At 41.7% G+C, this 25,852-nt stretch overlaps 1 protein-coding gene across 1 annotated transcript in view; it reads left to right on the forward strand.

Annotated features, from left to right (window-relative positions):
• Window positions 1-22,066, forward strand: part of slx4ip (SLX4 interacting protein) — a gene marked incomplete at its 3' end in the record, with an annotated part of 83,954 nt that extends 61,888 nt beyond the window's left edge. The window contains exons 7-8 of the mRNA XM_080739799.1: window positions 21,053-21,159; window positions 21,268-22,066. Of these exons, the coding sequence (XP_080595925.1) occupies window positions 21,053-21,159; window positions 21,268-22,066 (906 nt within the window). The remainder of the gene's footprint in view (window positions 1-21,052; window positions 21,160-21,267) is intronic.
• Window positions 22,067-25,852: the final 3,786 nt, after the last annotated feature.

The following is a 25,852-nucleotide window of genomic DNA, read 5'->3' on the forward strand; positions in this document are numbered from 1 at the left end:
ACATCCTGCCAAGCCTGTTCAGCTGCACATATTTTGCTAGTCTGTCATATTTTCAAAGCGCAAAGACAGGCTGGTTGTAAAGCTTAATGTTTAGCAAGCTTTTTGGGAGATTAGACCAAAATTAACGCTGTCAAATTGCATGTCAGGAAAACACCATTATTGGCCTGTTGAAATGAAGAGTGGAATTCTGACAGGCTCAACATCCGGTTTGGAAAAGCATGCCACATTGCAGACATAAACAGCGTACAGTATGTTTTACTGCCTCAGTGCAGCTTCTTTATGTTTCAACTGGCATAAGGTCTGCAGTATATAGATCATTCATACTACCCTGTCAGGCTGTCAACATGTATTACATTTGTGAACAGCATTCATCTTTACTGTATGTATGTTCATTCTTTGCCCGGGTTCACTGGGGAGACTTCAGCTCAGCTGTGTGCAATCAGAAAATCATGTGCCATGATTGATTGGACTCAGTCTGGGTTTTCGGAGCTGTGGGTATTTCCCTTTAAGAGCCCATGCTGTCCATATCATGTTGCACTTTTTTGCCCATGTCATAAGACCCGACACTGTAATTCTTGTCCTCCTTTCACGTAACAACGTTACAGGGTGAACATCGTCCGTTCGTCCGTCCAGTGTTCAGTTGAACCTAATCAGTTCTCCCCAGAGCATGCTGGGAAATCGTGGCGGAGCCTCCTCACCTTGGCACTGACATCAAGCACACAGGCATCTCTCCCATCACATCCCATGATCACTGGCCCACTGTTTTTCTATGGGGGCTTTCTTGCTATTGTTTCCCCTTTGAAATGTCTCTGTACTCCACACTGCTTTGGCTCCCAATGAAAGCGGCGATTGTAATATTTTTAGTGGAGAGCTGCGCAGTCGTCAGTGTAAAAGTTCAGATTGTGTAACCAATTTTCCAGTTCAAGGAGGCATTGCTGTCGATTGCGTTCCTCTCGTCCAGGATGTGGTTCTCTGGGCTTCATAGCAGTACAAGCAGAGGGAATTGGAGGGTGGGAGTCCTGCGGTAGCGTTCTCGCCAGCCCAAACCTTGAGAGTGGTTTTTAAGGGAAAGATACCAGACGGCAAGGCTGACGCATTTTTCACATGACAAAAACAATTATTTGTTTACCTCTTCACTCGCTTCGAATTTGTCAGGGAATGTTTTTTTTCCGCCATACTGTGGCTTACAGTATGGCGAAAAAAACATTCCTTGACTAGCCAGGAAAGTTATAAATCAAAATGAAAAAAGACGTGTTTTTTTTGCAGAATGAGTCACAACCTATGTAAAGGCGTAATGTTGCCCTCCAAACGATAATGGGGCCGTTGGAGTGTTCGTAAGAAATAGTCATATGTTTACGAGGGGGTCTTTCAGACCACAGATCTTTTTGACAGCATGAGCCCCGCTGGGCCTGAAAAATGCCACATGTTTCCCAGTGCTACTCAGGCGAAGTTCTGAACCCTTTTGTTTAGGATTCAAAGTGTGCGACTTGTTGAACAAAGAGTCCTTGACCACAGTGGAAATATAGACTCACTAAATTAGCACTTCTCCTTGAGGTCAAGGGGTTATGTTGTGAGGGAACTGAAGGTGACGTCATGGTTTTGGGGGTTTTATGTCCAGTGTAAGCCAGCATCACACTCACTCCCACACTCTGGTGTGCCGTATGTCTCTCACAAAGCGTGCACGCTGATTAGTCATATCCTGAACCATGGGCTGAGGGAAAGAGCCTCAGTCACTTTCCAATAATGCTGAAGCCAGCGACTGTTGCCCTGGTCGGGGTAAGGCTCTAGAGATGGGACGATATGAAAATTTCATATCACGATTATAGTGACAAAATAAATCGCGATTTACGATATTATCAAGATCCATTATCCTGGGACGGAACATTTGCCAAAAAATAGCAGATCTAGAACGGCTACTTTTTGGCAAATACATTTGATAGAGAGTGAAAAAAAGACAGTATCAATTACCTTATACCAATTATACAGGGTTTAAGTGGTATTGGATATGCAGCTCAGCAAATAAAAGATGAATTGATCCCAGACAGTGCATGATAGAGGACGATACCATGATAAATAAAATCTCCACGATACAATTATCGTGAGTGTTTTTTTATCACGATAAACGATATCGTATATCGTCCCATCCCTATAAGGCTCTTAAAAAAAAAGAACAAGTCACAATGGCTGTGACGTTATTGCAACGAGACTGTGGGAATCGGAGAGAAACGAGAGGCGAGTCCTCTCCTCCTTGTACCATGTGCCCTCATGTAGTCTTTATTTCCCCTGACATTTGAGGATTACAAGTCAATTTATAAAGGCATGCTCCCATCGTGAGTCAGCACCAGCAGCGAGGAGAAGAGGGGAGGACGGGGAGGAGGAGGAGCCACGAGAGAGAGAGGGGAGGACCGTGGCTGTTTGTTTTCTCGTCGCGGAGAGAGAGTGGGCAGCTGAGGTGAGTGGCCTGCTGGGTTGCAGAAGGTTGGATCAAAGGCAGAGCAGATGTGTTTCCAGTCCCCCCAACCCCCCAACCCCCCCTTTCTCCTGAGCTCTGGAAGGGCCCGTGTGTTTACTCATGACCTCAGCACGCCTCTGTTCTCCACAGCTCTCAACAAGCCAGCGGCAGCTCTCTCTGAGAAAAAGCACTGTTGTCTGCTTATCTGCCTCTCCACCCAGGCTGACCGCGTTATAGCCTGTCTGGTGTATGTATGTTGTCGCTGTCGGGCAGAAAGTTTGTATCTCCACGTTTCATCTTTTTGTGTTTTTCTTTTTTTTTTTTTCATAAAGTGAATGCCCCATTTTATACTTAGTCGTATGACCGTATCCTGTAAAAAGTAGCAAAGATAGCCTCATCTACCAAGCTCACAACGTGTCATAGTGTGATGCTATTTGAGCTTGTAGATCTGCTATATTTTGAACATTTTTGAATAATTGTTGAATAATTTAATGACATGTTCAATAGGGATATGGTTGTGGGGGTTTATAAATGTTTAGTGAAAACTGAAAAGTATCAACACAAACATGTGACTAAATAACTCTTGGAACACAGGTTATTTTTTCCACTTAAAAATTATGGTTTTGGATAGGTCTCCGCCTGACAGCAACGATAATATCGTCGCCGTACATATTATGTATGCCATGTACGATCATGCCCCCCCCCCCCCCCCCCTTCTAACCCTGTGCTTTTGTTGATATGCAGGAAGTGATCCTGTGTGCTAGGGCTGTCACAATTATTACATAATCGTCAAATCGCAATTACTTGACATAATCGTGATTATTTTTCATAATCGTCATAATTGTTACCATGTTGAAAAATGTTCATATATATTTTAAGACAAAAATAATAGCAGAAATAGCAGATTTACAAGCTCACAACGCGTCGCATCGCGACACGTTGTGAGCTTGTAGATCGGCAATTTCCACTATCAATGTTATTTTTTAAGTAGAAAGTTGTCAAATATGTCAGTAATTTCTTTGTGTATTTAGGTTATGTGTCATATCTGCCATGTGTAACTTCAAGCCTAAAAGCCAAACTAATGTAATTATAAACGACAAAAACACAATTAAATCATTAATCACAATTATTTGTCATGTAAAATGTCATAATCGTGACAGCCATCTTGTACCCGGCCTCCTTCTTGCGCCAAGCAAGAGTGAGGTCAACATTTGGTGGCTTGTCTTGATCCATGCAGATGCAATCAGGGGCGGATCCAGAAACATTGTCATTGTAAGGGATAAAGCACTGTCCTTTTTATAGCTGTATATGCCCATGCTTGTTTGTTGACTCTGTACTGCATTGAAGATGTGGTTAGCTTAGACAAACAGGGCATGTTTCCTCTGTGAGAGCGGAGTGGAGAATGATTGTGAATGTTTTGAGGGCAAGTGGAGACGGTGGAATTTGTGTACTAGATTAGTTTGGAGATCATCTCCAGGGGAGGCAAAGCTACAATGACCCTGATGTTGATGCTAGTGCTGTTGCTCACGGTGCCAAATCCAGGATTTTGTGTACTCAGTCTTCGCATTAAAATGTCGTCCAAGGGTTATCCAGGGGAAAGAAAGTTTCCTTTTATTCAGATCCTTAAACCGAGAGCCATAAATGCGTATAAAAATATATAAGTAATTATATGTGACAACAGTGTGATGGCTCTTCTCACAAGACAGCATCTCATCAATCTTGTACAGTACTGTATTCGTTAGGCAAGAAATCAGCACAGCCAGCAAATCCTAAATCAAACAAGATCACTCCCAGTTTAGTCCTGTTAGATGACAAACTGTAATTGATTGCAGCTTCGGCAGCTGTACAGACCTGGGTTGACGCGTATACTGGCCTTTTCTATGATGTTGCTATGGCACGTGCATGCATATGGTATGAGAATAACCTGTTTTATCACATACACAAACCTTTCTTTTTTCCCTGTGTGAGGGGAGTGATAGAAGGACAGAGAGGGTGATAACTGAAATCAGCCCTCTAGGGCTGATAACCGTTATCCTCCCTGGTGCTGATCTGACAAAGTGCCACCGGCGCCGCACACTAAACTGCCATTGTGAGCAACCTTGCTGCAGAAGGAGCTCAGCACTTCACACATGGCTTTCACCGTTGATCAAGTACTATTTTGTCATTGTCTTTGTGACTAAATAATGCTATATGGCTTAGTTTAGTGATAAACAATAATATAGATATATATATACCGTAATAATCTGGGCATTGGTCAGCTGCTGTATCAGTCAGGGCTGATGGTTGACCAATCAGCGCAAGCTGAAGCTGTATCAAGTGCTAACGCGAGCGACCTGTTGCTAGGGACATGTTTGCAAGGGGCAAAGGAAACAAAACAGCAGAAAACGTCTATCTTTGGCAGTTCACAGAACTGTTGTGTAACTTGTGTACTACTACCAACCAAAGGTGAGACATGCCAGTAGCACCTTCCATGTTCTCATACAACTCCCTCCCCACAATGTTGTAAAATCCCAGTGGGACTACCCTTTCGTTGACTCTGTTCTCCAGTACAAAGCTTGCCACAAGCCAGCGGCAGCTCTCTCCCAATGGCCTGAGAAAGACACTCAGTTTCAGTTTATCTGCTCCCCACGTTCTTGTCTGTTTTCTTTTTTTCTTCTATAATTTTTAGCCCACAATTTTGTAACCCATTTTTTCACCCAGTGCTAATTGCCTATGTAATCCTGGGCTCTGCTCTCCCTCTGCCGCGCCTGGGGAGACAACGGACTGACCTCATGCTTCCTTCTATGCATGAGGAGTCCAAGTTGCTTCTTTTCACCTGGCAGTGGAGATTTTCCCTGGTTTGGACGTAGCGCGTGGAAGGAACACGTTATTCCAACCAGTTCCTTTCCCCTCCATCAGGCGCCCCGGCTGGCCAGGGGGAGGCATTATTGAGACCAGGATTACGTGCATGTTTTTGTGAGGTTATCAACCCTAGGAGACACGGGGAGAACATGCAAACTCCACACAGAAAGGCCCTATCGCCAACCCCACCTAGGGTGTGGGCGCTGATGACGCGGAGGAGGAACACGCCGCCAGCGCCCACAGCGTCCCCCGGCGGGAATCGAACCCAGGACCTTCTAGCTGTGAGGCGAAGCGCTAACCACTGCGCCACCATGCCCCCGTCTGTTTTCTTTTTTAAGATTTGTTTTTAGCTTCTCGAAAAAACTAAAATAGATTGTAGCTCTTAACTTGCTCTTAATAGGTGTAATATCGCCTGAATCAATGTTTTAGTTTATATGTTGTTTATTGCGAGCGCAACCGACGGAGCAGGAGACGTAGACCCGATTTTTTCCCAGTGGGGAATACGTTTGCAGGGACACCGCACTGTGAAAAGAAGACAACTTCTGCGAATATTCAGCCCCACCTCCTTGAACGGTCTCTGCCTCATATCTTGACCAGGCTTTGCTCTTTGCAGATGAGTAAGCCTGGCTACGCGAGGCTAGGTTCTTGCCAATAACCATCACTAATTGAGCCTAGGTGCCCAGACCGGTTACGCCAGCGGTCCAGGGTTCTTGTCTTGTTATGACAAGTATATGATTATAATACACAGGAAGTGATTGCGTGCCATCGCGTAGCCGGCCTCCTACAGTACTTGTACCAAGCTGGAGGGAGGTCAGCAGTTGGTGGTTGTCTTGATCCATACACATGTAATCAGGGAGGATCCAGAAACTTTCTCATTGTAAGGGATAAAGCATTGTCCTTTTTATAGCTGTATAAACCCATGCTTGTTTGTTGACTTTGACTGCTCTGAAGATGTGGTTAGCTTAAATCCCCACACTGTTGGACGATCCCAGTGGGACTAACCATTTCATTGGCTGGGGCTGTTTCTCGTTGACGATAATATATCTATTTAAACTAAAAAAAGTATCGATCAAGTGCTACATTATTTTTTCCGTGCGTAAATAATGTGTATATGATACCCATTTTTAAGGCATTTGTTCTTTTTGTGATTTCTGATCTAACCTCGGGCACGGCTGCTTCTGATACAGAGGCCATCGGTTTGAATGCCCAGGTAATAATCTGTCTCACTACTTCATACTAGGGATGGGACGATAAGCGATATTATCATTTATCATGATAAAAAAAAACTCACGATAATCGTATCGTGGAGATTTAATTTATCGTGAATTGACGTGAAATCATCCTCCGGGATCAAAACTGGGATCAATTCACCTTTTATTTGCCGAGCTGCATATCCGGTACCACTTAAACCCTCTATAATTGGTTAAAGGTACTATAATATACGTACTTGATACAGTCTTTTTTCACTCTCTATCAAATGTCTTTGCCAAATAATAGCCGATCTACAAGCTCACACCGAATCGCGTTGCGATGCGTTGTTCATATCGTCCCATCCCTACGTCATACCATCGAATAATGTCTTTACATATTGAAATAAAAACAGTCACGCATCAGATAAAGTGAATTATATATACAGTACTGTATAATGAATTGTATAATGAAAGCAAATGGGTCCATTTGGTTTCATTTTACGCTCTCAAGAGTTAAGTATTGTTTAACATCTGCATTACTTAATTTACACAAAGTCTACACAATAGAGAATATAGTCCGGGAGCCAAATGGTGATTTTTGGCTGAACGTGGATTCGCCTGTAAACGTTTTTTTTCTTAACTGATTCTTGTAGCTTGGGGTGACCTCTTAAGGATTCAAGATGATGACCAGTGATATCCATTGAGCATTTTTTATTAAAATGCTCAATGGATATCACTGGTCATCATCTTGAATCCTTAAGAGGTGACCCCAAGCTACAAGAATCAGTTGAGAAAAAAACTTTTACAGGCGAATCCACGTTCACCCCCACGGCTCCCGGACTAATATAGAAGAATTGCATTATGGAACAGCATTATGGACAAAATTGCATCCAACGGTAACAAAATATTCTATGTTTTGGGTCTGAGAGGCTAAATCTCAGTAAATGGTGATCTGTGGCTAAAATGCAGAATAAATATTGGACCTTGATATGAAATAGGTTGAAAACCACTGACATAGAAAACCGGAATCAAGCATCATGGGAAGACAAAAACAAACGGAGCATTTTCACGCCACTCTGTCTGAATCTTGTTTATTACAATCAGACAGTAAATTATGTAAATGTGTAACTGGCACTGGTGTTTTGTTGATGTCAATGTTGTGTCTGAGAGCCCTCTCTTTTTATGTCGTTGGCTTGCTGTTCACTTCCGTTCCGCTTCTCGTGTTCCGCGTTGCTCTGGCTGAACAGCCAAACAGAGCGCTTTCTCCTCAACCACTTCCTCCACTGCCAGCGGTGTAAAGTAACTTAGTACATTTACTTAAGTAAATGTAGTACATTTACTTTTACTCCACTACATCTTGGATTCAAATATTGTACTTTTATTCACTACATTTATTTGAAAACTGTAGTTGCTAGTTACTTTGCAGATATAAATTACACTAGTAAGACGCCTCATGGCGACAAACGACCTCGCCCTAAAGGGTGAGGTCGTACCACAGTGATGTGGACATCAGGGTTGTGGACATCAGGGATCTCCATATATGGGCATAAAAAGGGATTGTTCCCCTGGCATCCCAGGGATCTCCATATCTCCATATATGGGCATAAAAGGGATTTGTTCCCCTGGCATCACAGGGATCTCCATATCTCCATATATGGGCATAAAAGGGATTTGTTCCCCCTGGCATCACAGGGATCTCTCTAACAGGGCATCATTGATGACATCAGGGAACTCCATATGTGGGCATAAAAGGGATTATGTTAGTGTGACATCACAGTGAAGCCAGAGCGTGATGTCAGAGCGGCAAAACCATTCTGGTAGAGTGGGAGACCATTACTGCGTCAAAAGTAATCAACAAACTAGAAATATGCAATTTTGGGAAATTGCAAGTGTGGTTGCACTGACTTGAGTCACAAGGAATCCACTGGGTACAAACTAAAGCCACACAAGACGGAGGGAATTAATCAACTACTCTATATTAAGTCAGAGGAGGTTCAACAAGCACTAGGTGCATTGGTGTGCCACGCAAGCGCCCAGAACCACGGTAGAACGCTGAAGCAGCTGTACCCTACTGGCCAAAGCTGGAACTGCAGGCAGGGTGAACTACATGCACGAGCATAAGAGCGCGCCGCTGGGGTCTGCCATAGGGTTCAATAGACGTAGTTCGACGTTCGTCGGCGTAAGATAAATTGGCTTATCTAGATAAGCCAATTCCCCCACAATGCACATGGGTGCTTCAAACACCACTGAGCAACTTGCATTGAAATGAATAGCTGGGGGCGGAGCCGTCCGCCCTCTATTTACCTCTATGGTTCCATGGCCACCAGACTGCAGGTCCAAGCACATCATACTCTCCATTTGCACACTTGTAATCCATGGGTTTAATAGAAAGTTCCCTTCTTGAATTCTGTCTTCTGTAATTTATATTACATATTTTTATGTCGCTACTCCTAATTCTTGTAAACTTTCTGACTGATGTTATCTGAGTTGTCACAGCTCATCCGCACTGCCCGCGATGTGATGCAAGCGATGAAATCTCATTAAAATACATTTGTTTCAATGAGGACGTCCTGACCTACCACGAGCGACAGCGCGTTGTGCCGCGACGTCGTCCACCCCTCCTGTTTTCGCTTGCCGAGTCTCTATTTGAGCGAGGTTTCGCGGCGACGGCCATAGAGATAAATGGCCATGTCCCGCCCCCCAAACACTTTATATTATTATTTATTTATTTTATTGGTTCAGGCTACGTCGCAACGCAGTGGCCAACGCTCCATATGCGGACAGTATTTCACGGGACATCGCTCGCTCGCGTGCAGTGCGGATGAGGTGTAAGGCTAGATATCTTGGACAATATGATGTCCATTGTCCAATCAGAGATCAGAAAATGGTTAACTACGAATGATATATTGTGACGTCAAACGAAGCATGACCAATCGTTTTCTCCAAGATATCCAGCCTTACAACCCAGATAACATCAGTCAAAAAGTTTACAAAACACGGCTTCACTTTGCTGGCAAAAGAATATCGGACAGAATACAATATTGTGTTGTCTATTAGCAACCACACTAAATACTATAAAAACTGGGCTATATTGCCAAATAATAAAACAAACTAGTTCAAATATGATTATTTTGAGGGGTTGTGGCCTGAAAAGGTTGAGAACCACTGAGGGTGCTCAATATTGCCCCTACTGGTACAAAGTGTCAAGTGTGCATTGCCTGTGATGACCGAATGTCACCAGTATTCAAATGTTCACCATTACAGATATGGATGTGCTGATTAGGGCTGTCACAAATTATTACATAATCGTCTAATCGCAATTATATGACATAACCACGATTATTTTTTATAATCGTTATAATCCTTTCCATGTTGAAAATTTTTCATATATTTTCAGCAGATCTACAAGCTCACAACGCATCGCGACGCGTTGTGAGCTTGTAGATCGGTTATTTCCACAATCAGTGTTATTTTTTTAAGTATAAAGTTGTCAAATATGTCAGTATTTTCTTTGTATGTTTAGGTAATGTTTCATATCTACCATGTGCAACTTCAAAGCCTAAAAGCCAAACAGAAATGTAATTGTACACATACAACGACAACGATATACATAATACAACGACAAAAACACAATATAATCGTTAATCGCAATTATTTAGTTACAATTAATCGTCATGTAAAATGTCATAATCGTGACAGCCCTAGTGATGATACACCTTTCACCCAACCCCCACCTCTCTCTCCACTGCTGCTGCTCTCGCAATATCACAATATTGTCTCTGTCTTTTTCTAAAGGATACGTCACATCACCTTGGTATCTAATTAGTTAACATTCCTGTTTTGCCTGCGGCTCGTGGCACAACCCTGAAACAGTGGTAAATCAGCCAACGACCCACTCCCTCTCATGGTAAATGGCTTACTTTCACGCTAAAGATGAACCGACTGCAAACAATGTTAACAAACCTACCAAAAAACTTACTTTGAAGAAGGAGCTGAGAAAAGGAACTCAGGAAATTAAAATCAAATAAACGATTCACATAATCAGATGTAAGAGTCGCCGGATTTGCTGTGCACGGTCTTGCCAGGATATCATACACAGCCGAGGCACCATCTGATGTCTCTCTGAAATATCGCTGAATCAAGAAACCTAATTAGGATGTATCCTTTGCTTGCTCTACTGTAATAAGACAGTCCTAAAAATACTACCTCCCTACTTAGCTTCCTCGTAAATTGACAGAGCCAAACTCTTGCTATCTCTGATCCTATCTCTGATCTCTATCTTATCATGCGCAAGTCGAAGCACTCTTCTCCCTGTGTTTTGTACAATCTCGGCTAACTATCTTTTTGAAGTTGTGTCCAGCCTCAGCAGAGTAAACCGGGGCGAGCTTTAGGAACAGGTCATTGTATCCTTTAAAACCATTAGATTTATTGTCGCTGCTCTCTCTTTTACCGGCTTATCTTTATGATCGGACTTCCAGATGTTGGGAGTCTGTTGCAGCTCCTGTGGACAACTAGTGTTGTTTGGAGGCAGTAGTGTAGAGTACAGGGGCGTCACAAGGGGGGGGGGGGGGGGGGGGGTTACTAGGGCCCAAGGTGGAGGGGCCTTAATTATTTTATACTTTAGCTATCGGTGCTGTGCTGTGAGCTTGTGTATCTGCTATTTTTGAAAAGTCGTAAAAATGTGCGACGTGTTCTTTTTTTAAATAATGACTCCCTAATGAGTACTTTTACCTTTTCACTTTAAGTATGTATATTTTTATGCCGATTCACATGTACTTTTACTGACTCGAGTAACATTTTGAATACAGGACTTTTACTTGTAGTATTTCTACATTGTGATATTGCAACTTTTACTTAAAAAAAAAAAAAAACCTCACCGCTGTTTGGAGTCTGGGCTCCGGAGCCGGGGAGGCTAATGTTAGTTCTACTCTACATGTTGCATCACGAGAGCTGTTTTGCAGCTCTGTGTGGGGGCGAGCAGACTGGCTGGCGTTGGGCTGGGGGGTGGGGGTATAAATCCCTGTTGCTGAGGGAGAGGTGGTGGAGGGGCGGGGGGCTGGAGGTTTTTATTTACCACCATCGCCCCCAGCCACCCGTCCCCCCCGTCCACCCCACACACACACACACACACACTCACACGTCATGGACACTCTCCAGCCATTGGCGGTTTCATCGCTGCGTACGAGATTAGCCCACCCCAGTTCCCACACACTTACTTACCGTGTAATCCACATAACTTGTTATAATTACTTGTAAACCATGTCGCCCTCTCTCTCCTTCCCTATCTCTCTCTGACATCTTTTTGCATTCCCCTCATCCAGTTGCTCTCTCTTTATCCCCCCTCCCGGCCGGCCCCCTTCCCATCTTTTTCCTCTTTCCTCTGTATCTCTCCATTCATTTGTGCTCCGGTCCCCTCTGTGTCCTCGCTCTGAAGTCGTGCCGACAGGCAGGGGCGTCACAATGGGGGGGGAAAGTGGGACTGAGTTACCAGGGCCCAAGCTGGAGGGGCCTGGAATTATTCTGTACTTTAGCTATTGAAGAATAGCAGATATACAAGCTCACAGCGCGGCACAGAGTGCAGCGCATATATTTTTTAGGCGAACATTTGTAACTCAGATTTTGCTTCTGTGGGGTCCCTGGAACTAAATATTTTGAGATGGGGGTCCGTGGCCAAATACATATCATTTGGGGGGTCCTTCACATGAAAAAGTTTGAGCACCACTGACATAGAAACATAGGTTTTTTAAAAAACCATAGTAGGATTTTCACAATTTTTCAAAAAATAGCAGATCTACAAGCTCGCAGCGCAGCTTGTAGATCTGCTATTTTTCAATAGTTAAAGCCCAAAATGTGAGTGAATCCTTGTACCCAGGGCCCAGAATTTGGTGCGACACCCCTGCCGACAGGAACAGAAAGACATCACATCGCCAAAACTCAAAACTTTTCCCAGAGGAACCTCCCATTAGTCTCTGCCTGTTGGCTTTTCTTTCAAGTTCATGTTCAAACAGTTTCTTTTTTTTATTCATATTAAACAGCCGCGAATACATATCAAGGCATTACAATGCAAATGATCATCACACCCACAGCTTTCTCAGAATTGTTGTTTGTGTGTGCACTGCGTGCACGCACTCGCTCGCGTGCACGCGTGTGTGTGGCTGTGCAATTTGCCCCGTGTGTGTGTCAATGTGTTTGTGTGTGTGTGTGAAACCCCAGCAACCCATGGTTATGGGTACGAAGGAGCTCAGAGACAGATCCACAGCCCACACTCTGACATGACTCCATCTCTCACACAAAGGGCAGCTTGTGGAGAACTTCCTGTGTGAGGATTCTTGTGTTTGTGGGCATGTTGAAGAGACTGCTGAGGTCAGGGGATGTGACTTGGAGGGGGGGAACCTCCTCTTTTGTCTGTCTGTCTCACTCTTTCTTTCCTGAATATCCCATGTGTGTGTGTGTGTGTGTGTGTGTGTGTGTGTGTGTGTGTGTGTGTGTGTGTGTGTGTGTGTGTGTGTGTGTGTGTGTGTGTGTGTGTGTGTGTGTGTGTGTGTTTTTTCTCTCTCTCATTCTTTAGTGTCTTGTCCCGTTGCTTGTCTTCTCTTAAGCTTAATTTATGCTCCGTCGGACTTTCTTTTTCCACGAGCAATACCATTGTACTCCTGAGTATATAAATTAGGCTTTCGTGGCTGCCCCACCCCCCATTGTGAAATAGCTTTAAAAAAAAGTTTTTTCTTTTATATATTGAAATGGTTAAACTGGCACAATCTTATGAATTGAATTTGAATATACATTTTAAACTATCTATCTATCTATCTATCTATCTATCTATCTATCTATCTATCTATCTATCTATCTGTCTGTATAATTGTTTAAAGAATATATATAATATCTCCCCCCAATTCATGTTCCACTCCTTTAAAATATTTGCTTTAGCATCTTCCTGTTAGCTATGTATAGACAATGGTACAGAGGCTACATCTCAAGCCACTATGCAACACGGTGGTCTTTACACGTACCTGTAATCAATGTACCCCTTCCTCTTTGTGTATGGGGTCATATAATGTCCCTGGTCTTCTAAGGATATGTTTGAGATGTTAGCAGGAAAGGAAACTTATCATTTGTGCCTGCTGATCAGAGTGGAAGATGGAATTTTTTTTCTTTCTTTTTTTTATAGCAACGAATCAGACTTGAGATTTATTATCCCACACAGGGAAATGAACTTGGTCCAGTGCTCCAGATGTAAAAACACTATAAATCCCACCATAATAAGACAATATACAAAGTCAGACTACAGACACATTAAATCACATTGAGTGATAAAACAATCAAATTAAACCGGTTAATCAGTTAATAATAACATTTTATATAAAGTGGAAATGTTGCAAGTGACCAGTCGCAAGTAAAAAGCATATTGATTTGATTTTGACTATACGGTAGCACTTTATAATAACTATACACTATAAAGCATTAGTTAAGCATTAGTAACTAATGAATTCATCATGAATTCATCATGAGTTCATAGTTTATTAATCATGAATTCATCATTAGTAAGGCATCATTTATACATTAACTGAACATTAGTTAACACAGTAGTTAAGCATTAGTAACTACTGATTTCATCATGAGTTCATAATTTATTAATCATGAATTCATCATTAGTAAGGCATTATTTATACATTTACTGTACATTAGTAAACACAGTAGTAAACACAGTAGTTAAGCATTAGTAACTGCTGAATTCATCATGAGTTCATACTTTATTAATCATGAATTCATCATCAATTAATGATTTATTAAGGTAGTTACTACTCGTTAGTTAAGTATGTTCCGTGAGCCCATCTAAAGTGAGGACTATTCATGCCTTATAAAGCATTTATAAATGAGATAGAAGCAGTGATGTAGAAAATGACCGTATTTCTAGGTTCGTGAGGAGGTGACTAAAAGAATAGACCAGAGACAAGAGCTTAAATGTGAATAATAAAGACGTCAAGTTTACTGAATGAAATAATGAAGCAAAAATAGTATGCATACAATAAACTATTTACAATGATGGAGGTAGGTAGACAAAATTCTCAAAAACCATTCAACACCTTTCTTTTTTAGAGCAGGTTCTTAGGCCAGTTTTTCTATTTAGTTTACCAACTAAATATTTAATCCAGTTAATTCAAACTAAAGATAGTTTTCTATTTAGGACCGGTCAATCTTTATTATATTTTCAGCCTATTTAAACAGGTAAGACCTATTTATTTGAGCTATTTTCAGCAGGTTAAGTATGCTTTCAAAATAAAACGTGCAGGCAAGTACCTTTAAACTCCCCTTTAACCTTAATATGACCTTTAAGTTCAACCTTTACAGAAAATAATAAAATAAAATATCAAAAACAATCAATTATCAAAAATAGTGCAATATCAATTTTAGTAACAAAACAGTGCAATATTGTCAATATCTAACTTCCAAATGAAATGTCACTGTCTTTTCCTCTTCCTTAGATCTGTGTTCAGTTAACTCAGTGGATGATCAAAACAGTTCAGTTGCTCGGTCCAAAGTCTCAGTTCAAAAATATTAGTTAGTCAGAGTTCTGTTCAAAGTCAAATCTCAGTTCCAAAAAATAGTCAGTCAGAGCTCTGTTCAAGTCACTTGGTCAAACCATGCAGTTGGTCCAATAGATGTTTTTGTAGATTCAGTTCCTGGGTCTCCAATAGCTTGCCATCCGATGTCTGTGTGTTGCCTCACATGGAGAGGAACCCACTCAGTTCAAAACGATCTCTCCTGTCTTTCTTCAGCTGCTGGTCAGGCTTGTTGATGAGCAGCAGCCAGTTAGCTTAGCTGTTAGCCACAAAGTTCGTTTTTGCTGACTGAAGCACTGGATTCTGTTGGCTCAAACGCCTGCTAACTTGGCTAGGCCTTTAAACACTCATATTGTACAAAAATAACACTTAAACTCTCGAAAATAAATGCTCAAAACTGTCTTTTGTCTGACGTTTTTTCTCTCTGTTCACTCACTGTTCTGTTGATCATACACTCTGTCTGTATCAGGAAGAGACTCTTAAAGGGGCAGTGCTCTTTTTATAGTGGAGTGCACTTAAAGGGATTTGTTCAAAGCCCGATTTTTTAACCTCACATATAAAATGTTTTTGGCACATTTTACACAATACAGCATGAGTTTTCAACCTTTTTAAGCATATTTATTACTGTAGATGAACCAACTATTTATTGTTGTTTTTAAGCAAAATCATATGATGCAATGAATTAACCATGAGTTATTTAAACCAGTATGCATAACCAGGTAGTCATTTATTTGACTTTTTATCACCATATAATTGACCCTTATTTGGAACCTGGGTTATATAATGTACAGTAAATGTATAAATAATGCCTTACTAAAGTATGAACTCATGATGAATTCAGTAGTTACTAATGCTTAACTATTGTGTTTACTAATGTTCAGTTAATGTATAAATAATGCCTTACTAATGATGAATTCATGATTAATAAACTATGAACTCATGATGAATTCATGATGAATTCATTAGTTACTAATGCTTAACTAATGCTTTATAGTGTATAGTTATTATAAAGTGCTACCCTTTTGTTTGCGTAATTAAAAGGCTCATAAATGAAGACAGGTAGTCTGCCAACCAGTCTCTACCTGACAGAGTAAACAGTCTTTCCAGCCAGACCCAAAGATTTACCAGCATTTAGCTGTTGGCTGCTATTCATTTCCCACCCTGGTAGAGAGCTTAAGTAGCAGCTGTCTTTGTAAACTGTTGGTTTTGGCTCATTTTATTAGCATGTTACGCTTAAAGGACCATACAGGCATCAATACTGTCACTGATTGTGGTCGACTGTGTATGCCATTGTCTATTCACAGATTCGTCCATGTCGATGACAAATCCTTTTTTCCCCCACCTTTATTTAAAATGATAATGAACTTAACTGAATAATTGGGTCAATGTTATCTAAACATCATTGTGCAGTCAAGAAGTTGTGGATGTTTGAATTTTGTTTGCAAATATATCTTTTCATCATTTCCAACTGGCTATGCTCTTGAAAATGTTTTCAAATGCAATGGTAATGTAACTGACCAAGAATAAAGGTGCCACAAAGTTCACATTGTTAAGGATTTCTTGCTAAGTCTGCAAGTTGATTTTCATAGCAAACTTCAAAAACCAAACAAACTATACGCTATGGAAAATGGTTGTCAGTAATGATAAGTATACCATTATGTTGTAGTCAATAGACTAAACATGAAAGACCACCAGTTTTGGTCCTTGAAATAGCCTTTGTATTCCCTGGTACAGTCCTGGTCTTCATTTATTTATGCACATGCATTCTTGTGAAACTAGTGTGCCTAGGCACCATCCCTAAAACCCAAGCCACTTTTCTTGATGCAATTAGTTTTGTTTAGATTGACAGGCTCTCAACCTTTTAAGTTCTGCTCAATTTCCCCCAGCCTCGCTTGTCCTCTCATAAGTCCATGGTCTGTTCTGGTGCAGCCAAGGAAGGGACCCACAATTAACCTTCATTAGTGGCCCGTTGAAGGCACACGTTGGTGAGATCCAATCTCTTTCTCTGGCCTTGTTCTGCCTCAGAGAGTTCCTTGCCCATCGCTGATATTGAAACGGGAGGACTTCAAAGTATGTGTGTATATTGAACTTTTAACCCTTATTTAACCAAGCCAAGCTGACTAATAATAACACTGTTATTTACAATGGCTGTGGCGAATAAACACGTCCTTAAAGTAGTGCAGCTCAATAATTAATTAAACAAGTTCCGACCACTAAGCTGACAGTTGCTTGACAGGCTGCAAATAATGTGGATGTGGAAAGGCGAATCCTTCTACGGTGCCTCAACCCATTTCATCGACTCAAACTATGACGGAAAATGTTCGTTGACTACCTTTTTTCACTGACGAAAACTAAATAAAAACGAAATAACTAGGCTATAATGACTATGATGACGGGTGTTGCGCTCTGAAAATAGCAGAGTTATCCAGTCAGGAGAGAGTTCCCACACAGGATACAGATGAAACAAAGTGAAATTGGAAGTGACACAAAGAAATATTACCTGCTATTACCTGCTTATTGTAAATCGCTTTGGATTAAAAGCGTCTGCTAAATGCCTAAATTCGAAACTCTTAAGAAATGAGCAGACAAAATTGGAACAAGGAACACTATAAAGCTGAAGCTGATAATTGGGCACTCTCTCCTGATTGACTGAAATTGGCAACCCACCTTATTTTTTTGATTTTTAAAGAGCTTGAGAGGCAGGGAGACTATTGTTACTGAACAAACTCTATAGCGAGGATTACTATCACAATATGGAGCTTTAACCTTTTAACATAAAACTATCACTATCGCTTGCTCTACCTTTAATCACTTAAAGTTGTACCATGTAACTTTTTTTATAAAACAAATCTTAAAATTGTCCTAACTGTTAAATCGCTAAAGTTTTAGAACACCCACTCCGTTATTTTCAGCTTCTGAAGCCTTCTCTTTATATGTTTTCTATGATCCTGGCCGTGGACCGGATTTCGCGCCAAAATGACGTAATCTGCATCATCTGTATACGTTGTGTATACGTTGCCCAATCACATCGCCGATCATGCACACATGGTACACTACCGGCCAATCACAGCTTATCTGCTCTGGTCTCCAGGAAGCGCCTCCGCTTGGCTACAGTGTTTACCATGGTGAAGGATTTTAACCTCTTAATCCACAAATCCTGGCCAGAAAATTACGTTCTACCATGCGTTTTACCCCTCCACGGATTACTATCGGTCGCGGTGGTTTGCGGCGCCGCTCCGGTGGTCCGCGGCGGTGGTCCGCGACGACTCCGGCCGAAAAACGGCCGAAAAAAGCAATACCGCTACTGACCACTAGTTGAACTTACACAGTATAGCTTTAAGCTCTATTTTGTCTTACGATAAATAGGGTAAATAGCATATCTACAAGCTTATCAACATAACACATCACAATTGTGAGCTAAATAAGCCTGGAAAGTGTTAATAGTCCAACCCCCTGCTCCTAGACAGTGTTGCCAAGTCTGCTTATTTGCAACATTGGGCTTTTTTTCTGTAAAGTTGCTTGTAAATATTGGTAGTTGCGGGTTGAGTTTTTTTGGGCTTGTTTCTAAAGAGTAATTGCTTATTTGGGCTTGCTTCCTAATCTTGTTTATGTTGTTGGTTCTCATACTTTTTCATGCCAAGGACCCCCAAATTAATATGTATTTCACTGCGGACCCCCATCTGGAGATTATTCTTGCCAGGGACCCCCTTAAAATAATTGTGTAATTTAAATGATTCAACAAAATTCCAAATCTTTCACATTATTTTCAAGATTATTAGAAAATAGCAGTTGTGAGCTTGTAGATCGCCTATTTTCAAATAGTTTAGATTTAAATTGTTTATTTCGATCCTCATCAATAGTATCATAAAACATACTGTAATCTAACATTTTAAGGTATAGGCTGAAGCTCAAAGCTTATTTATGCCTATCCCTCATACGTATGTTTGACAAAGAACAGTTGCAACACTCAAAAATATTCTGCATTTACATTCAAGACTTGCATACATTTAGATATAGACAATAGATTTGTCAGAGTTTGGAAGCGCTTGTTATCAATAATGCAACGTCCTGCATTCTGTGCAATCTAGAAACGGGTGGTACGCAGGACCGTTGAGTGATTTCTAACGAGCGCTTCCAATGCTCCATGCTGCTCAATGTTTTTGCTTAGATGAAGGGGGCGTGTTCCTGTGGAAAAGCGACACATGTGCACGCATGTCCTCTATATTAAGTCATTTAGCTGGGGACCCCCTGTGTGTGATCATGTGGCCCACGCATTTTCATAGACCTGTCCACTAGTTTCTCTCACAAAATCTGGCAGCACTGTCTGCCCGGAGTCTGTGTTAAATAATGCCAAGGACACTGGCACATACTGTATAGATGTTTACAACTTAGAAGTAAAGAGCCTTGTACACTTAAGCAATATTACACAGCGTTGCTGCAGGAATGAGGCGAAGCCGAGTTCTGTAAGCAGTGCTGATAATCACGATAAAGCACGTCCTCGAGTGTAATATTTTGATTATACAACAGTCAGTTACCCTTAAAAAAACATGTCAGCTCAATTTCATTGTAACTAAAATGTTTGATAGATATTCATAATTTTCCTGAACTTCCCATGAAAACTGCTAGCGTAGCCGCTTAGCATAGTGCTGGGACAGGACCCGGCACAGCTGATATTTTTATTTTGATATGTTTTCATTTGAGCACAGGTGTGCTGTCATGCTCGTTTGAAGCACGAGGATGTAGATATTCAACCAATCAGATTGCTTGGTCGGAACTACCTGTTGTATTCAAGGCAAGCACCTCAATTGACCATATTCACCTGGCGGCCATGTTTGAAATTTGCATTGAAAACTGTACCTACATAGGGTGGCAACAAGGGTGGCAATTCATTGTCTTAATGGCAAGATGGCCACTGTGTGAATATGGTCTAGCACCAACGAACAATCCGTCTTCCTGCTATTCTTTGATGACTCATTCTTGTTGAATATGTATACTATATTATTATTATTATTATTATAGCTTCTACAATGTCTTGAGGAACCAGTAGAAAATACATTTACTCGTATGTACCCATACACACGAAGACACGATATAACAATAAAGAGACCTTGAACCTTGTAGATGTGCTATTTTCTCTCTGTTTCTTTTTATGTGTGTGACATATAATTCCATGCCTACTGTAAAACAGGGACACTAGGGGTGAAATGTGTTTAAGAAATGCCATGCATGGCCTGTCATGAGTTATTGCTTAAATGTATCACCCCCTGTCTCCTCAAGTCATCTATCCTCTAAACGTTATGTTATGTTTTCCCTTGCCTTCTTTCAGCGCAGCACTCCTGCAGTGAATGTTCCATACATCTTCCTATTAATTAACCTTCTTAAATCGCTGTTTTAACTTGTCAACATGGTTTCACAGCTTAGCAATTCTGCCTTGGGCTGCAAGTATCAGTCCACGCCTCAGAGTGGAGACTATGAAATGCACATCATAGTGTAACGGTCTGGTGATTATTTTCACAGCAGCTTTGAAGCGTTTTTTTCTTCTTTCCCTTCCCTACACAGTATTAGTCATGTGAAGGTTTAATGCTTTGTGCCAGCTGGGGTGTTACTAAGCGTCTCTTTAGCCATGATAGCAAACATACATGCTGTAATGTGCTAGTGTGCTAGTCGTAGTTCAATAGCTGTAAATACTCAGACAGGACTGAGACAGACCTAATCAGTAAGTGCACAATTGAAGCCAGCTCTGTATGAAATGCAGGAGTAGTATGAAAAGAGGACGCGTTTATTTAAACTCAACTGCACCACACTTTTCTTTTTATCTGATTGTGTTAATTTATGTGTTGGTGTCTTCCAGCATTTGTAGTCCAGCAGGTTATTACATTTTAGTGGATATAATCTGCCTCTCTGTTGTGTGTGCTGATGACAACTGTCTGTTGGTGAGCCAAACCTTTCCAGGGGAAGCCAGGGATAATATTTTTTGTTTACACTGATTCTGTGTTTATCCTTTCTAGACCGAGTTGAATGAACAAAGCAGATCGGAATATTTTTCCAGAACGAGAGAAACCCAAGAGCTGTTGAACAGCACCACAAAAACAAAGAGACGTGCGCTTCAAAAGATGTACGTATGATCTAATGCAGAACTTTCCAACCCCACCAGTGTCAGAGAGGATGCTCATGTATCTTGTTCATGCCCTTACTATCCTGTCAACCTTTTTGTATTTTTCAGAGCCAAAAAATCCAGTGTCCAGCAAGAGCAGCAAGACTTGAATCAAAGAGACCAGAGACAGGAGCTCAGCTCTGAAAAGGAATTCCCATGCCCTGGAGAGATTTTCTCCAGTCCCAGAAACCCAGATCCCGGTCCTGGAGAGTTGGTGCCCCTCCCTGAGCCAGGGCATCAGGCAGACGTGTCCTGTAGCCCTGGGTCCACAGCCCAGGTTGACAGGACAGGAGATCCAGGCCTGACCCCCGCCCAGCAGGCCGAGAGCGGGCTCCCAGGCTCCGCCAACCTCAGTGAGGCCTCAGCGGTTTCCCCTCAGCGCAAACTCAGTCAGGGAACCGGCGAGAGTAAGAGGTGCAAGCCCAGTACTGCCGGGGAAGACCCTCATCTTTGGAGGGCCAAGAGGGCGTGTCCTGGACAACTTCCGATCTCCGCAGCCAGTGAGCTCACGGTGCAAGCAGCGCACGCTCTCGAAGCGCAAACATCCAAGCATGACCCTCTTCCTTCGCCACCTCTTCCTCTGGTCAAAGCCGAAGCCAAGGCACAGTCCAAGGCTTTCCCAGTCTCAGAGTGCAACGAAACCACACTGGAAGTGGAGCTGCTTACTCCAGGGAAACGGGCCCAGAGGCTCCCCCTCACAAGCAATAACACGGAGCAGACAAACCAAAACAGGCTGGCCGCAAGTCTGAGGGGCCTATCTGTCAAGCCTGCATCCTCAGCCTCTATTAGTTCCAGATCCACAGGCAGAGAGGAGGGGAGTGAAAATGTGCCCAGAACCTCTAGATTACGACGGCTGAAGAGGTCCTGAGGGGGAGAGACGAGCTACAGTAAAGATGCCTGACGCCATGGAGATAGAGATGATATTGTGTCAGGCTAGATGTTTACCCGGTGCAGTCTCCTCCACAGAATTGCATTTCCAGCTAAGCGTACACTGGTACACACTTATCCACACTTCACTGCAATCTCTCTTCCTCCGACACACTGTATAATACAATCACACACACACACAATCACACACACACACACACACACACACACACACACACACACACACACACACACACACACACACACACACACACACACACACACACACTCACACACACACACAGATCAAATGCTTAACATATTGTGTCAATTGATACACGAGTGCTTCAGTTATGCTTTTGTCAAATAGTTGAAACAGATTTTTGCTCTCCACCCATAAGTAGTGGTGGTCAAGAGAGGCTCGCAAATGAAAGTCAAAAACCTTTAATTGGAGTTTAGATTTGGTTTTGTGTTAAAGATTGGGGGATTTCAGACAGGCAGGAGCCATGCTGTACGTCATGGCTTTCAGCCTGAAACACTGGCTCCTACGGGTCTGAAAACGGTCCAGTTTCCCTGCTGAATCTCTAGCGTGTGATTGATTCCTGTTTCCAGATTTACTTCATCACCCGGCTTTGTTTTTTCAAGTCACGTCAAAGTTTTTTTTTTAATGTATTTTGTGGTCAACATGCATTCATAAAGTATGTACTGTATATGCTCTACGCTTTTGTCAAGTTACGGCTTATTGAGAAACCAGAGCTTATCTCTCTCTCTCTAAAAAGGGAGTGTGTTATACAACTCCTTCATAGCATTAAAACTGACAGAATCTGGTGTTGGTACTTTAACTGTGTTGAAATACTCATGGTGGTTCTGTCTGTGTGGTCGCTGTTGGGTTTTCTCTAGTGAGGTTGAGACATACACACACACACACACACACACACACACACACACACACACACACACACACACACAGACACCATAGATACATAGAGGGAGGGAGGCCAAGGGGCATTTATAACTTACTGGGTAGACCTGGTGCCCCTATTTTCCATTGACCCAAGGCCGGAAAGAAGACCATGGTCCCATATATCGTCATTGTCGGGCAGAAACCTTGTATCTCCAAGTTTCAAATTTGTAATTTTTCTCTCAAAGCAAAGCCCTGCTTCATCATACAGGGCCGTCGCACAAAAGTAGTGAAAACAGCAGATCTACACGCACACAACGCCTCGCGGTGCGAGGCGTGAGCTTGTAGATCGGCTATTTTCACGAGTTTAAATCATTTTTAAAGTGATAAATACAAAACGAACGGTTTGTCTTATGGGTGGATGGGTGGAAACCGACAACAATGATATAGAGCTCTGAAGTCCTGACATCACTGCCGCTAGATGGCGCTATTACCCGGGTTCATATTGTTATTTATTGTATTGATATCCCCATATGGTAATTTTAGATCAAGTCATATAAGAAGTGTGTTCCAAAAATAAACAAATCATCCGGGCGTTTCTGTCTGGGAGGTGACTCTGCATCGTTAATGATATTCATTCATATATGATATAGCCTGTTTCTGGGGAAAATCTAGTTAATTCTGGCGGAAAAAGTCAGAAACCTCACTTCCGGGACACTTCCGGGTTTAAAATCACTGTGTATTTCCTCCTTTAGTCAACGCTTCATATCCATAATTATGAGTAAAATCGCTGACGAGGTGTGTTTATTTTTGGAACATGGTTCTTATATGAGGCGATCTAAGATTCCCCTATGGGAATATCAATACAGAAAATAACAATGAACCCTGGTAATAGCACCACCTGGCAGCAGTGACATCAGACTTCGGTGGTCTATGAGGGCCAACAGACTTATCGTTGTTGTCGGGTGAAAACCCTTGTATGTGCAAAACCGCATTTATCATTTTAAAAATGATTTAAACTAGTGAAAACAGTGCTTGTAGATCTGCTGTTTTCACTACCTTTGTGCGACGGCCTTGTATGATGAAGCAGGGCTTTACTTTGCAAAAAAACATACAAATTTGAAACTTTGAGATACAAGGTTTCCGCCCGACAACGACGATACGTTAGCCAGCGGTGGCTCTGTGCCCCTATTTAAGACCCATGCTGTCCCATTAGATGACTCATAAAGATGCCTGTACACGTTTCTTTTAATCTATCGTTTATTTTTATGGAAAGACTTTATTTTTGTTTTTATGGTTTTTAATAAAGCCGTTTCCCCCCCCTGTCAATGGAGTCCCTTTGTCTTTAAGTGAACAGCTGAGGATTCAAGGGGAGACACCAGCGTACAAATACCATGAAGGCCAGTGTGCATTTTCCTCCAAAAGACGAAATACAGAGACTGATGCTGTAAAAATATTTCATGTTTTAGATTGTAATTAGAGGGGAAAAAATAAAATAATAAATATATATATATATATAATGATTATTTACTACTTTCTATCGTTTTAGCGATTTTGATTTCAGTGGATAGGGGCATGCGTACAAGTGGCCAAATGTGTTTTTTTTTTGTTTTTTTTACACAATAAGCCAGCGATTTCTTTATCACTATTTACAGTAACACTACTAGCCCCCATAAGTCACATCTGCCCATGAAAGATTGCGGTGCATCTTGGGAATGGGCTTAATGTGTCTGAAAAGACATATTTAGCCACTTGGACGTATGCCCCCACCTACTGAAATCAAAATGATCATTTTCTTTTCTCATATTACAATCTAAAATATGAACCCTTGTAAAAAAAAAATATATATATGTTCTCCTTTAACCAATGTGGCCGTGGTCATTTGACAGCATAGTATGTATGGAACCTGACCAACATGGTCAATGTGGCGTTTGTAGTTGTGGGCTCGCCTGTAAGGCGAGCACACTTTAGATATTGTCATTATTTATTAGTCAGTCAGTCAGTCAGACAGACAGACAGACAGACAGACAGTTCTCCTCAAAACTTTGGTTCCTTTCTACTCCTACATACTTAGTGAGAAAATGAAAATAAAAACATCAATGTGTTCAGCCTACAATGGTGAAGTGTGCTATTATTTTTTATAGCAATCGGCCAAATGGTGGCGCTGTAGGAAGCCTTCGAAAGTGCGAACTTTGAACAGGTATAGCTCATGCTGTGTTATACATACAGCCATGAAACTTGTATACACTTATGCGTCTCCTCATGCCGAACAACTTTTACCCTCTAACTTTTGACCTCTGACCTTTAGGTCTCCCACAATTCGGAATTATATGAAAAACAGTAAAAATCTATCTCCTCCTGGGATTTTCGCGTCAAGTGCACAAAACTTTTTTCACATGAACTTTGGACCAATACGGTCAAACTAGTCTCGGCGGATTTCTTTTAAAGTGAAATATAATTTTTTAATAATTCAATCAATATTGCGGTTTTAGGCAAATTATTCTTCGGCCTCTAAATCATACATGCAAAGTTACACATTCATGGCATTTGGCAAAGATGTGGAGGGTTAGTCAAAGTATCACTGAAACCCATTTTATTCCAATCGGCCAAAGGGGGGCGCTATACGAAGCGTTTGAAAATTCAAACTTCAAACGGGCATAAGTCATGACTCGTTTCGTTTGAAGACATGCAACTTGTTACACGCGTGCTTTGACTCAAGCGGAAGACATCTGTGTCGTTAAGTAAGCTCCGCCCTTCGATTTTCCGCCATTTTGAGCAGTTTGTAAAACGCGTAAACCCGCTTTTATTCTGGAATTTTCGCTCCACGTGCACAAAACTTTTTTTACGTGAACTTTGGACCGATATCTAAAGATCTGTCAGATCGGA

This window comes from Nannobrachium achirus, assembly GCF_963921795.1.
Source record: "Nannobrachium achirus genome assembly, chromosome: 13".
Classification (NCBI taxonomy): domain Eukaryota; kingdom Metazoa; phylum Chordata; class Actinopteri; order Myctophiformes; family Myctophidae; genus Nannobrachium; species Nannobrachium achirus.